The following is a 13711-nucleotide window of genomic DNA, read 5'->3' as shown; positions in this document are numbered from 1 at the left end:
GACTGTTAGGAGTTAAGGGGAGAGGCTGAGCGTCACCATGATGATGACTGTTAGGAGTTAAGGGGAGAGGCTGAGCATCACCATGATGATGACTGTTAGGAGTTAAGGGGAGAGGCTGAGCGTCACCATGAAATGTGCAAATTGACATAAACATTAATAAAAGGGGAAAGAATGCTCCATGTTTTTTTAGGCTGTAAACTTTAACTGTTATGTAAGCCAAGTAGACAGACAGTGTATCTCTCTTCCTCCTGTACATTAGCAGATAAAAGGCATCACATACTTGAATGAATGGTAAATAAAGAATGCTGGAAATAACTGCATCTCCATTAGCCTATATGCTCTGCAGAGACTGCCTTCTTCATGTCGTGAATTGCAGCTGATGTTTTAATATGGCAATTAGCAATTTGACTTATACAACATTCGCAAGTTGTACATTTGACTCATACAATAACCCACCTTCAAGATGCTCTAGTTTCTTCATGTTTTGTTTTGTTCCCCTCTTGCTTGTGCCGGACTGAAACTGTCTTTTCACCGACATCTCTTCACCTGCACTAGTGGCCGTATCAAAGCCGTGATTGGTCAGATGTCGATTCATTGCAACGGTGTCGGGTTACACACGTGCTCACTGCTCCCCTTCTCACCTCTCACTCTCGCGGGGGGTGCGTGGAGAACTGAGCGGAGAACTGCGTACAGCAGCTGAGGCCCTCTGGGCGGGGCCCCCTGCGCAAGGCGGGGCCCCATGCAGCCTGCGTGATTGGCCTGTAGGGAGGGGCGGCCCTGGTGCCGTGGTTCATTGTTTATTAATGTGTTTCTGCAGCAGTGCTGGCTGCTCTTCCACGGGAGTTTATTCTCCTCCGTTAGCTCCCGGTTAGCTCACACTGCTGCGGCCGCTCTAAAGTATTCACTGTCCGACTCACACAAGCAGCTGATACATATCCCCAGTTCCCCTTAGCCTAAGTGAATGTGTGTCAGTCTGAATTGACGCTGTTTGGTATCACAATGCTGTTATGAAAGTTTCTCTGGTATAAAACGGGTGATGTTAGCATAGCAACCGAAGCTAAACTGACTACTTGCTATTGCTATCCTATTGTGGCATAAACCGTTTTCTACAGGCACATTTTACCGGCGTATTTTTATTATGATTCTACTTGTGATAGTCGGACACGACAACCTGTGCAGCCCATGTATTGATTCCATCCGATAGCTGCTATAATACAAAACAACACGTCTGCCTCTCTCCACAATGATCAATAACAGTGAACGGATGGTCAAAGTAAGGTACAAATAAACAGAATCACACGAAGCCTGGTTAGTGTTGCCTGACTTTATAAAGTGTGTTTATAAGCACTACTGCTTGTAGGCAGGCATGACAGTCGACCCATGTTCAGGGGAGGAGGGTTTAGTTTCCTGCACGCCTCGACGTAAGAGAGACGTAAGCGACGCCACCTCTTAGCTCCGAAGCTCTTGCCTCTAGACCGACAATTTTTTGGAGCTGGAAGTGAACCCGATTCCGGAGCTAAGAGCCGGCGCCGCTGCGGTGTGAACAGGAAAACCCGGCGCTTTTCAGGCTCCAGCTCCGAGCCGGAGCTGAAAAAGCGCTGGTGTGAAAGGGGCATCAAACCCACTCTAGCCTTCTCCACATTTTCTGTGTCCCTGCTCAATGCTGTATGAGCGTATTACAGAGCCTTACAGGGTGTTCAGACTTTAAACAGCGCTGTGTTAAAAAATGTCTATGTTCCTTTGTAATTGGTCAGGCAAAATACATGCCAAGCATTGCGGTTAGAGCAGTGGCGAGCCGTCAGGGCCCTCTAGGCCCTCTGTGAGGGCCTAAGATATTCTAAAAAATAATATTTGAAAACATTAAAAAAAAAAAACTTTTTTTTAAAATATTATCTTTCATATCTTTTTTGTTGTTAGATTTTTCATTAGTTTTACCAAAATAACTTGATTTAATTGTAATTAAAATAACATTTCTAAAGAAATAAATCATTCGAATCTGCCTGTTCAGTTTCTGTTGGAATGTGAAGGGTTAAATGCCGTCTCTGCGAGTTATGTGAAGACGGGAGAGCTTGTTGGTCCCTCTCTACATTCACAGAGGGCCCGCTATAGTAACTCAATTAGAGAGTAATGTCAAATGACAGTACGATAGGCTACATGCACTAGGGTCTGAGACGTACTTCCGCCTTAGCCGTTATACTGCTCGGACGCTTCCGGGTTGCTTCTGGTCTGCGTAGCTGAGCGTCCACAAATGTTTTACTGTTTAAATCTGTGGTTTAAATATGAGTCGACGGAAGATTTTTCAAAACGGAGCATTTGCAAAGACAAGTAAAGAACTACTCCGAGCACTGCTGTGTCCCACTTTGTACGGCGTCAGCTAAATTCAACGGCGTCCTAAGTTTCCATGGCTTTCCGACCGAACTCGAGCTGCGAAGACAGTGGCTGGTTAAAATACGACGCGATAACTTTACAATCTCCTCTCACTCCAAGGTCTGCAGTCGTCACTTCGCTATGGATCAACTAATAGAGCCAAAAACCCTTGATGGCCGTAGGAGGCTTGTGAAAGGTGCTGTCCCAACTCTGTTTGAGTGGAATCACTTCACTGCTCAAACACCGCGGGCTAGTGTTTGGGAGAGAAGGGAGCGGCCCACTGAACCAGTCTCTCGGGAGGAGCAGGAAGAGCACATCGATGTCCGTGACCATGATTACTGCTCAACCCCTGAACCAGCTTCACTGGACATGTCCTCTCAAGCTACAGAAGACAACTCCAAAACATTGGAGGATCTGCAGAAGCAACTGCAGGAGTTAAGAGTCCAGCGAGAGTTTTGCTTACAGCGGTTTGCTGGCTCCGACGACAACATCCGATTCTATACCAGGTAATGTTTTGGCTAAATTCTATCCAAGTTTCTGAGATGGGTTAGCTTATAAAGAATCCTGTTTACCTGCCGTTTGACTGCTGACTATTTGCATGCAGTGTTGGAATAAGTAGGCTACTCAACTTAACTGAAGTATAAGTACAAATACTATGGTTTGAAAATACTCCTGAACTGAACATGTAGAATCATAAATCATGTGTTTTCATAAGTAACTAGAAACTATGAAGGTTAACTAAATGTGGTGGAGTAAAACATACTAATACTAACAACATACTGATAATACTTTACTACAAGTGGAAATCTTCAAAACCTTACCAAAGTAAAAGTACATGTCAATATCCACTGCATTTCTCCCAGTTGCACACTTAAGAATGAAGAGTAAAAGTAGTCATTCTGTGTAAAATGTTCCCTGTATGTTTTAGATTATTATTACTGCTGCTTTAATGTAGTTGTTACATGTTACTGCTGTATATTACTATACCTGCACCAAGTGCCTTCTTAATCAGTCTATTTGAATTGTAATGTATTATAGCAAACAAGAGGAAAGCATTAGCCCATGTGTTACAGTTAACGAGTCAATTAATGACTGACATGTGTCTTTTGTGTACAGATTCCCGAGCTATAACCACCTGATGGCCTTCTGGTTTTTGATTGAGCCTTCCATTTATAAAATGGTTCGTGTTACAAGAGCGATATCAGCTGCCAAGAGGAATGAAGAAGTGGTTACACACGCATGTCCATCAACGGTAGGCTACGTTTCTTTTAACACACAATCTAAACAAACTGAAGGGAAAATGTTTCTCCAACATTTCATTGCTTTCGTGTAGGCTAAAAGGCTATAGTACTCAATCCTTTTTGAATACCTCAGAGAACTAAAACAACTTAATGTTTTTCCCATGGTGTGCTACACTCATGACATTAATATAGTACCCTTTTTTTGTTTATCTTCCAGAGACAGCTGCTTCAGCCAATTGACGAGTTCTTCCTTTTTCTCTGCTTCCTGTCGGTGGGTTTGAAAGAGAGACCTTGCAAACCGCTTCAACGTACACCAGTCCACTGTGAGCCCCATCATTGCAACATGGATGAGTTTTCTTACAACTTTATTGAGGTCACAGTGCATCTGGCTTACACCTGCAGAAGTTCAAGCCCACCTCCCAGAGGCATTCAAAGATTTCCCAGACACACAGGTGATCCTGGATTGCACAGAGCTGAGGTGTCAAACACCATCCTCACTCCTCCTCCAAAGTGAAATGTATTCTACATACAAATCTCACTGCACCATGAAAGCCCTGGTTGGCATAGCCCCACATGGCGCAGTGACATTTGTTTCCAGTCTGTATGGTGGTTCTGTCAGCGACAAGGAGATTTTCAAACAATCTGGAATAGCTGCGTTGTTGACTGAAAACATGGCAGTGATGGTAGATAAGGGCTTCCTGATCAGCGATTGCTGCAAATGCAAGGTGTACTGCCCACCTTTTCTGTCAAAGCAGAAGCAAATGCCAGCCTATCAGGTGAGGGAGACACAGGCCATTGCCAGACTGAGGGTTCATGTGGAGCGTGTCATTAGGAGGATAAAAGAGAACAAACTTTTTGATGGTGTCATCCTCCTGTCCCATGCCTACAACATCAACCAACTGTTTGCAGTAGCATGTATGCTGTCAAACTATCAGAACAAAGCACTGGTCAAGAAATGGGTGAAATAAGACAAGATGATGACACCTGTGCAGGTAGCTGTGATTAAGCTGGGTGAGCACACCGTAATCCCGTGTTGCCTGACACACGCTAGTGTTTTGTTTGAATAAATGGTAAATAGCAAATTACAATGCGTTGATGATTTCTTACAAATGCACTGATTTACTATTCATTACACAAATCACTTCACTTTATTGTCTTTTTAAATACAATTGTATATTTATTTACATATAGGAAATGTGACAAACAATATATATCAAAAACAAAATATTGAAATCACATTTTGTTGTCATTCAGAACACATGATTGAGGGATTGCCTCCTAAAAACAATGACGGCTGAGCCAGGGTCTAGCAGCTAACTGCTTACAGAGTTAACAATGGCTACAGTGCCCACTACTTTTTTAATGACAGGTACTTCGGCATGTATGTGTAAGAAAAAAAAAAGTCTACTTTTTCTCTGATTGCTCTTTGCACTTCTGGATCTGTGTATATTCTTTGCACCAGGTAGTCCTCTTGTGCCCACACTACAAAATCACACCACTGCATCCCAGATACAAGAAGTTGACTTGTACTTGCCAGTAATAGGCATGGCTTTTCTTGAGTTTAGGGGAGCCACATTCCATCTGCACATATTTGCAGTCGACATAATTTGGGACATTGGGACATTTGAATTCAACAAGGCCAAATTGGGGATATTCTGTTGGGTCAAAAACAACTCCATCAGGGGAGGCACCAAGCCAGGGCGTAGAGGGGTGAATGACAAGGCCACAAGGGGAGTAGTTCACGTTTGCCAGTCTACTGTGGGCTCCATCTCGGCACCTCTTCTCATTTCTGCCTTGTACCTTTGAGTATTCGCTCTGCAAGAGAGTTAGCAGAGCTCTCTCACCTCTGACGTGACAAATCTCTCTAAACCTAGAGGCAGTAACCCTGGGTTTGCGGAGCAGATGCCACTCTGAGCTAGAGCTTTGCTCACGGGTAGCCTCCTCAATTTTGTGAGACATTTCCAAATCAACAGATAAGCTGTTCATATGTAGTTGCTCCTCTTCTGAGCACACCAGCGGTAAATCACATGGCAAGATCACATACCCCTCTATGGGCAAGTGGGGTGTTGGTGGTGTGTCAGTGTGAAGTGTGGTGTACCGAGACGTCAAAGCAGGCATCTGATAGGACAGAACACTGCCCTCCTGCACAATCCCGAAGGCACTTTCCACAAGGGGCTTGTCAGGTCTCATGTTCATTGTGGTCACAAGCGGCCTGTCTTCAATGCTGAATGCTGAGTATGCCTCCGTAACTCTGAACAGGCAGGGATCTGGTAATGGCCCCACCATGCCTCTGTAGAATCCACTCCTACAAAGAATGGCAAAGACAATATAGCACATTAATGTGACAATAAAGGTTAGGAATACAGCACCAGAATTATGAATTTTAAAAACACAGGAAACACAATTTTCCAGCTAAAATTACCTTACTCCAGTCTGCACCATCCTATTTGGTACAGGCTTGGTGAAGACCATGGAGTTGATGGGCCCTGGCTTCACACCCTTAAGGAAAAGACAATTACTGTTCGTTGAGTCACTTTAAAACAAAAACTGAAAGATTACAAGTATTTGAACCTCATTGAAATTACCATTGTTCGAGGCTTGTGCCATTGCTGTTCCGATTCAGTACAGCTATGCACAGGTGGCACAACTGGCATGTTCAGTTCAGTGTAGTGTGCTGTTTGGAACAGCAATGCTACTGTGTGATTGCACAAAACAGTTCCTGCAACACAGGAGCACTGGTTGTGCGTGAGCACCACTGGTGATGAATCATGAAGCGTTATCTAAAAAAGAGAGAAGAAATACTAGTGATTAGTAACCTCACTTGTTACTATGAGCCAGGAGGTTATTATGAGTAGAATTATTGGTTATTTTTACTGACCCATTATCCTAGAAGAAGCATGTATTCCTGAATGCTTAGTGTTACCCTCTTACCCTACAATACCACAATGAACTTTCTTTGGAAACTAAGATGCCTTGAAAATTGTATTAAAGCAGTTTTTACTATATATTTGAACCCCCAAACTTACACATCCATAATCAATGTAATAATATCTGACCAATCAGCTGTGATAAAGCAGGGAGAAGTAGGACACTTTTGAGATTCCCTTAAGGTAAACTAATGTTTAACTGAACTGAAACTCAATAAACAGGGGGGAACAGTGTCAATGCTGCCTGCCTACACTCAAACTGTGTGCTGTCTCACTCTTCCGCATTGACCTGTAGCACAAGGCTCTCACGCTGACCTGCCCTGTCAGCCTGTCTTTATTGGACACTGAATGAAGAAAAACAGAGCAACAGCGTTAGATCTATACTCACGTCAACACATCTATGGCAACATTGCTTTACAAAAGCTGATACCATTATGCAGTGTGGCTAACAACAAGATAACCTTGGCTAGGCTATAAGGCTATTAAACGATAGTATTTGTTAGCAAAATGGCTAATGTTTTAAAGAATTAACACCAGAAACAGTACATAGCGTTACCCAGAGCCCTATAGTAGTCTACTATAGTAGTAGTATAATAATAATAATAATAGTAGGCTCTGGCGTTACCTAGCTTTTTACAGCTAATGTTAGCGTAACCCGGAGCATAAACTAGCTGGTTAGTACCGGTTACCTTCTTACCTTCATAGTTGTGTATATATGACGCAGCATATAATTTGAAGCCTTTATCGAGTTTGCTGGCTGGGGCTTTAGTCGTCCGGCAAATCCGATGAACATCTGACATTTTTAATTTCGGAAGCTCTTGTAGGCAGCGGGTGTAGAAGGTCGTCATTTTCAAACAGGAAATGAATCGGCCGCTATGAGTAGAATGCGGAAGTGACTGTGCATGTACCCTATTGACCAATCATATCTTCCCTCTAAATGGGCGGGCACTATTTTTGCGGACTTTATGACAAGTTCCGCCCGCTGTGAGGTCTCTGCAAGTGGTGCAGTGACGCGTCCTAAAACCCGGAAGTAACCTGCGCTCGGATTCCCTCGACAGAAACCAATGTGATTTCTCCATAGAATTTTGGAAAATAGCTCGAAATAAGGTCTGTGGAAAACGAACCTGTTAGATAAATGCACGTTTTGTTCAGCCGGATAATATCCACATATCTATCCTACTTTTATTATTTTCGAATCATAAATCTAAACGATACATTTATGATCGATAGATTTATAATTAGCATAAGTTCGTTCATGATGGCTCACTTCAGTGATGACATCGTTGCGAAATTATTAACCGAGTCATTTTCAAGATTGAGTTACAATGATAAACTGGAGTGGCAAAGGATCAGCTGCATGATCCGCCATCAAGTGCTTCATCCAAAAGGACAGGAGGATGGACTTTGTGTTTAAGTGATTTGATCATCAAAGGTAGGCCTAAGTCATTTTCAATGTGGGCCGCCGTGCCGACTTAATTCATTTGTAATTGTTACTTGGCTGTGGGTGCCCTGTCATGATAGGTGTTTATATAAATGATGTTGTTTTATGTGGTAGAGGGTCGCTGTCATTGATGCGTTTTGCACCCGGGGCGCTGTTTTTATATTCCGCTGAAGTAGCCTATACGCTGTGACGTAATATCTCTTCTTTTTTTCCGAGGGAAGGGGGGTCAGAGGGCCTAGGTATAAAAGTCACGGCTCGCCACTGGGTTAGAGTAATGGATCCATTTGTTTGAAGGCTGAAAGTAGTTTGACTGTGGCTTGGATTGCACCTCATTTGTTTGTCACTTTGGACCAATGAATTAATTTAAATAGGGGAGAGGATGTGACCCGGCAGTCTCTGTTGTTAAAGTCAGAGCTTGTTCTAAAACTGTTGAGTAGACCTAACTCTTAACAGGAGGAGGGGACTCTCCACGATAGATTAGGAGACCTTCTATCGGCAATTCTCAAATCATCTTGCTTTGTAAGCAACAAATATGGTCTCATAAAAGCTCAAACCAAAGTCCAGCAGCAGTAAGAGGAAGATAATCTATATATAATAAGACCTTTGTCAATGTTTTTTTTTTTTTCTGACATTAGAACCTTGTGCTTATTATGGTGGATGAATATGAACCCAGTTTAAAAATGTTTTGTCTCCACATTTGTATCATTGGCTTTAAATTACCTTGATTATTGAATTCAACTTTTATGCAAATTAATTGTGACTATGTTGCTATTGCAACACTCTTAAAAAGCAGCATACAGTAATAAACAGTGGGGGGAAATGAGATGGAAGAAAGGGAAGCCCTCATTAGCGTGACAGACCGATCAGTCACCATTTAGGATCAATCAATGTCAATCAATCAATCAATGTTTATTTATATAGCCCAATATCACAAATGTTACATTTGTCTCAGTGGTCTTCACAGTGTGTACAGAATATCAGTATGACAATACGACACCCTCTGTCCTTAGACCCTCACATCGTACAAGGAAAAACTTCCAGAGAAAACCTACAGTTTAAAGGGGAAAATGGGAGAAACCTCAGGGAGAGCAACAGAGGAGGGATCCCTCTCCCAGGATGGACAGACGTGCAATAGATGCCGTGTGTACATTGAAAAGATAATACATTTGCAACATAGGTAGTCCAAATGTTTGGAAATGCATGTGTGTATAATAGGAAGATGAATCCACGAGGATATCCATCCAGGACCTATGATCCAGGACCACAGCCACGACTCAAGATCCAGGGCTCGCGATGCAGGACACAGGACCGCAGGATCATCCATGACTCCGGATCCCAGCGTATATAGACACCAAAAAGTAGGGATGCTCCGATTGATCGGTCACCGATCAAGATCGGCCGATACTCACTCTCTACCGATCGATCGGTGCTCTCTAAACATGCCGATCGCGAGAGCCGATCGCATGACGTAAAATACATGACACTTTTCTCTGTGTGCGGCAAAACAAGCTCGCCAAAATGGCTTCACCGGTCTGGCATTATTTTAAGGTGTCCGAAAAAGACAGTAAAATAGCGGTATGCAACGTGTGTGAAGCAGAAATCCTGCAGCTCCGCCCGCCGGACCGGTAAGCGCAGCGAAACACACACACAGGGAGAACCAGACCGCAGTTTATTTCCTCATATTCCAAACGAGAAATTACGGTAGCAAATCACCCGGTTCTTTACGACCAGAACTATTAACGGGATACAAACCGGAGGAACCAGGCATGGAGGGAGGTGGCAGAGACAGTGGGTGAAACTGGTAAGTTTTCGCCTGTTTGGGGAGTTTATATATATATATATTGCTTGCATAAAATCCCCGGGGTTTTTTGCTTTGTATGTCGGGGGCGGGAGATTCATGTGATTGGTTGTTGGTCGCATTGCTCGCAAAAAATCCCCAAGCTTTCAGACACGCCCAGCTCCAGGATTTTCAAGATTTTTGAAAAGCTGCCGTGTGGACGTACCGTAAGAGTTAGACCTAACACACTTAGCTATTTTATCTACCTCTGGAACAAGCTGGATCAGTGAGCTGCATGAGATACTGACAGGCTGTCAGGAGAGGGAGAGAGAGAGGGAGAGAGGAAAAGAGAGCGCTTCCGCTAATTTCTCCCGTGTTATTATCCAAAGTGAATGTAAACTTGAATAATGTACATCATTTGAATGTAATAATTAAGTTGATTGTTGTTTGTGGAAGCTCCAGTGAATGAGCGTCATTAACTGAGTTTTAAACATCACTTTAAATGGAAGATTTAAAGTGATGTTTAAATCTTCCATTTAGGCCCCGCCCACTCGATCGGATCGGCGATCGGTATCGGCCGATACTGATTCCGGCGATCGGCAATCGGCCCCGAAATTGGCGATCGGAGCATCCCTACCAAAAAGAAAGACATTTGGGGAAGCTGGGTTAATCGGAACATGAGAGTACACAGGTATAGACAGAGAGAAGGAAGAACTAAGATGTCCCCCGACAAACTAAGCCTATATCAGCAAAACTAGGGGCTGAATCTAATCAGCCCTAACTATAAGCTTTATCAAAAAGGAAGGTCTTAAGCGCACTCTTAAAAACGGATAAGGTGTCTGCCGCCCGAACACAAACTGGAAGCTGATTCCACAAAAGTGGAGCTTGATAAGAAAAGGCTCTGGCTCCCATTGTACTTTTAGAGACTCTAGGAGCAACCAACAACCCTGCATTCTTGGAACTAGGGCTGTGCGATTATGGCAAAAATCATAATCACGATTATTTGGTCAATAATTGATATCACGATTATTTTGACGATTATTCATTGACCATTTATTGAACTTTAAAACAAATAATATTTTACCAATAAACAAGATCAATAAATGTGTTGGAGCGCACTTCCAAAACCATACTAAACATATATTAATATGATAAATAAAAATAAATTAGACCAAAATAAATTAAATCAAATATGTTGCAGTGCACTGTCACAACCTACTGAAAACTCCTTAACATATAGCCAACATTTTGGTAAAACATATTCAACATATTCCACTCAGTTAAACGTTGAAGGCTGGCCAACCGTCATGGTCCAGAAGTAAGTAAGAATGTATGTTGAACTACAATTTAAGACCAAATAAAAATGTTTAGGCCACCATGGCAAATGCTGGTAGGGCTGCTCATGTCATCTCTTAAAGATTTGTTGCAAGAAATACCAGCCTGTTTACATGGTCTGGTTTCAGAGATGAGCGCAGGCAGGTGACAATATTGCCACCTGTACTGAAGACCCTCTCTGAAGAGGAACTTGTGAGAGGGCTGCCACATATGACACAGGAAAAAAAGAAAAGACTCTGAAGAACCCTTTCTTTGCCATTATATAAAAATAGTGTTGCTACAAAAGTATAAATTAGGCTTACTAATAAGACAACTCAGATCTGAAGCTACACAGTAATCTGCTGCAGCAACAGTGCAATAAAAAAGACAACATTAATAGAATCAAACCCATTTTTTGTTACATTTTATTAGAGTATAAAAAGAAATGCCTTTAAAATAGGATGCAAGCAACACTAGTTTCTGAACTGATAGACTATAATCAATTTAAACAGAACAGATCTTAATGTTTGCATTCTTATACCATTTTGTACAATAATTATCATGAATAAATTCAAACAAACTAAAACTTACAGCAGATTAATAACGGTATCCAAATTGAATTTTTATTATATCAAAAACCTGTTGAAATGCTGCTGTTATTTTTACTGTCCCACAAAAGCGCGTCGCAGCCTCCAGGAAAGCTTCTTTCATAACTTCGCCGTCTTTGAAAGACTTCATGTGTTTCGCAAGAACGTGACTGACACGATAAGATGCTCTGGTAGCAGCCTTGCTCTTGTTGTTGGGCCTGGTGAAAATGGACTGCTGTGCATTTAGCCTGTGCCTTCAGGCCCCTCCCCTTTTGGAGCGTAGGGCAGAATTAGGAGGGAATTCCGTCTCGTAGCGTTTGTGCACTGTTTTGAAATGCCGCTCCTAAATTACCCTTCTTCGATAAAGCCACGCTCGCATTGCAGATGAGACAGATGGACTTTGAATTGGAATAGATACAAAAATAATGATCCTCCCACTTGGAGTGAAAATTATATATTTTGGGCTTTTTTGCTTCTGCCATAATTGCGGTCTTGTGTGTGTGCGGACTGTCACTCCTGTTGACCATCCATGCTGTTGACACGGACAACGTCAGCGAACTAGTGCACTGCTCACCAGCCACGCCCGGACACATGGGGTGAGGCCGGCCAATCACAAAGCTTTGATGCGTTCAAGTGCATTATTCTGGCACGGGAACATTATGTTACAGGACATTAACGATAAAACAGAATATTGTTGTTCTATTTTTAGACACATCTCGCGATCGACTGGGAATCTCCCCGCGACCCTTCTTTTTAACTAGTTGCTGCTCTTGTTCTGAGATCTTCGCTTGCGCTGAACACTCACAACACATGTCACTCCCACGTGGCCGAGTGGGCTTTTAGGGAGGGGCGAAAGCGCACCCAGCAAAATAATCGTATTTTGTCAATTATGCAGTTTTCCTAATCGTCGCAAGCCATAATCGTAATCGCGATTAAAATACGATTAATTGCACAGCCCTACTTGGAACGCAATGCCAGTAGGGTATAATGAGTTCTTTAAGGTAAGATGGCGCCTGCCCATTAAGGGCTTTGTAGGCGAGAAGAATAATTTTAAATTCTATCCTGTGTTCTATAGGGAGCACTGCCTCACACAAGTAAGGCAGCCAGAACAGGAGTAATGTGGTCCCTTTTCCTAACTCTGGTTAGTACACGAGCTGCAGCATTTTGAATCAGCTGAAGCGACTTGACTGACTTCTTGGTACACCCTGATAATAAGGAGTTACAATAATCCAGCCTTGAAGTAACAAATGCATGGACTAGTTTCTCTGCATCATTTTGGGGCAAGATATGCCTGATTTTTGCAATGTTACGTAGATGGAAGTAGGCGGTCCTTGAAATTGATTTTATGTGGGCGTTAAAGGATAAATCCTGATCAAATATAACACCAAGATTCCTTACAGTCTCACTGGAGGCCAAATTAATGCCATCCATAGTTAGTATATCTTTAGATAATTTGTTTCGTAGATTCTTCGGGCCAAGTACAATAACTTCAGTTTTGGTCGTGTTTAACATAACATTTTTTTAAGATCATCCACGTTTTTAAGTCCTTAAGGCAGTCTTGAATTTTATTTAGATGATTAACGGAAGCATATATAATGTGAACAAAATAGGTCCGCGCACTGAGCCCTGTGGCACTCCATGGCTAACCCTGGTTTGCGTGGAAGATCCATCGCTGACACTGAGAGCGTTCAGATAGATAGGACCTAAACCAGCCTAAAGCAGTTCCCTGTATGCCATTGCCAACTAAGTGCTCTAATCTTTGCAATAGGATATCATGGTCGATAGTATCAAATGCAGCAGATCGAGCAAAACAAGAATAGAGACATGTCCCTTGTCTGAGGTTATTAGAATGTCATTTGTGACTTTAACCAGAGCTGTCTCTGTGCTATGATGTGTTCTAAAGCCAGACTGAAAATCTTCAAATAAATCATTGTTTTTTAAGTAATCACACAGCTGTTTTGCGACGCTTTCTCAATAATTTTTGAGAGGAACGGAAGATTAGAAATAGGTCTATAGTTGGCTAAAACCTCTGGATCGAGGTTGTGCTTTTTAAGAAG

The 13711-nt window shown here is 42.4% G+C and overlaps 2 protein-coding genes across 3 annotated transcripts; one reads left to right on the top strand and one right to left on the bottom strand.

Annotated features, from left to right (window-relative positions):
- Nucleotides 1–2288: 2288 nt before the first annotated feature.
- On the top strand, nt 2289–4690 carry LOC117535899. Its single transcript, XM_034200553.1, has 3 exons — nt 2289–2873; nt 3484–3619; nt 3826–4690. Exons 1-3 carry the CDS (start codon nt 2509–2511, stop codon nt 4120–4122), a joined length of 798 nt encoding a protein of 265 aa, XP_034056444.1. The 5' UTR covers nt 2289–2508; the 3' UTR covers nt 4123–4690.
- A 53-nt stretch (nt 4691–4743) lies between these two features.
- Nucleotides 4744–7436, bottom strand: LOC117535898. Of its 2 annotated transcripts, none has more exons than XM_034200551.1 (3): nt 7233–7436; nt 6031–6107; nt 4744–5913 (listed from the first exon to the last, which is right to left on the bottom strand). In XM_034200551.1, the coding sequence occupies exons 1-3, from the start codon at nt 7326–7328 to the stop codon at nt 5091–5093; spliced, it is 996 nt and encodes a 331-aa protein (XP_034056442.1). In that variant the 5' UTR covers nt 7329–7436; the 3' UTR covers nt 4744–5090. The 2 variants fall into 2 exon arrangements, with proteins under 2 accessions (XP_034056442.1, XP_034056443.1); XM_034200552.1 differs by lacking the exon at nt 7233–7436 and adding an exon at nt 6194–6686.
- Between the last annotated feature and the right edge of the window lie 6275 nt (nt 7437–13711).

Source organism: Gymnodraco acuticeps, unplaced genomic scaffold (assembly GCF_902827175.1).
Source record: "Gymnodraco acuticeps unplaced genomic scaffold, fGymAcu1.1, whole genome shotgun sequence".
NCBI classification, from domain to species: Eukaryota; Metazoa; Chordata; class Actinopteri; order Perciformes; family Bathydraconidae; genus Gymnodraco; species Gymnodraco acuticeps.
This window is presented reverse-complemented; position numbering and strand designations above follow the sequence as displayed.

What these genes read in the sequence shown, in the direction of transcription:
- LOC117535898 (XM_034200551.1), bottom strand. Translation starts at nt 7,328, where the DNA reads ATGTTCATCGGATTTGCCGGACGACTAAAGCCCCAGCCAGCAAACTCG. An exon ending in ATATATACACAACTATGAAG is followed by an intron (nt 6,108 to 7,232) that starts GTAAGAAGGTAA and finishes CTTTTCCTTAAG; the next exon opens with GGTGTGAAGCCAGGGCCCAT. An exon ending in ATGGTGCAGACTGGAGTAAG is followed by an intron (nt 5,914 to 6,030) that starts GTAATTTTAGCT and finishes CATTCTTTGTAG; the next exon opens with GAGTGGATTCTACAGAGGCA.
- LOC117535899 (XM_034200553.1), top strand. Translation starts at nt 2,509, where the DNA reads ATGGATCAACTAATAGAGCCAAAAACCCTTGATGGCCGTAGGAGGCTT. An exon ending in AACATCCGATTCTATACCAG is followed by an intron (nt 2,874 to 3,483) that starts GTAATGTTTTGG and finishes TTTTGTGTACAG; the next exon opens with ATTCCCGAGCTATAACCACC. An exon ending in CACACGCATGTCCATCAACG is followed by an intron (nt 3,620 to 3,825) that starts GTAGGCTACGTT and finishes TTTATCTTCCAG; the next exon opens with AGACAGCTGCTTCAGCCAAT.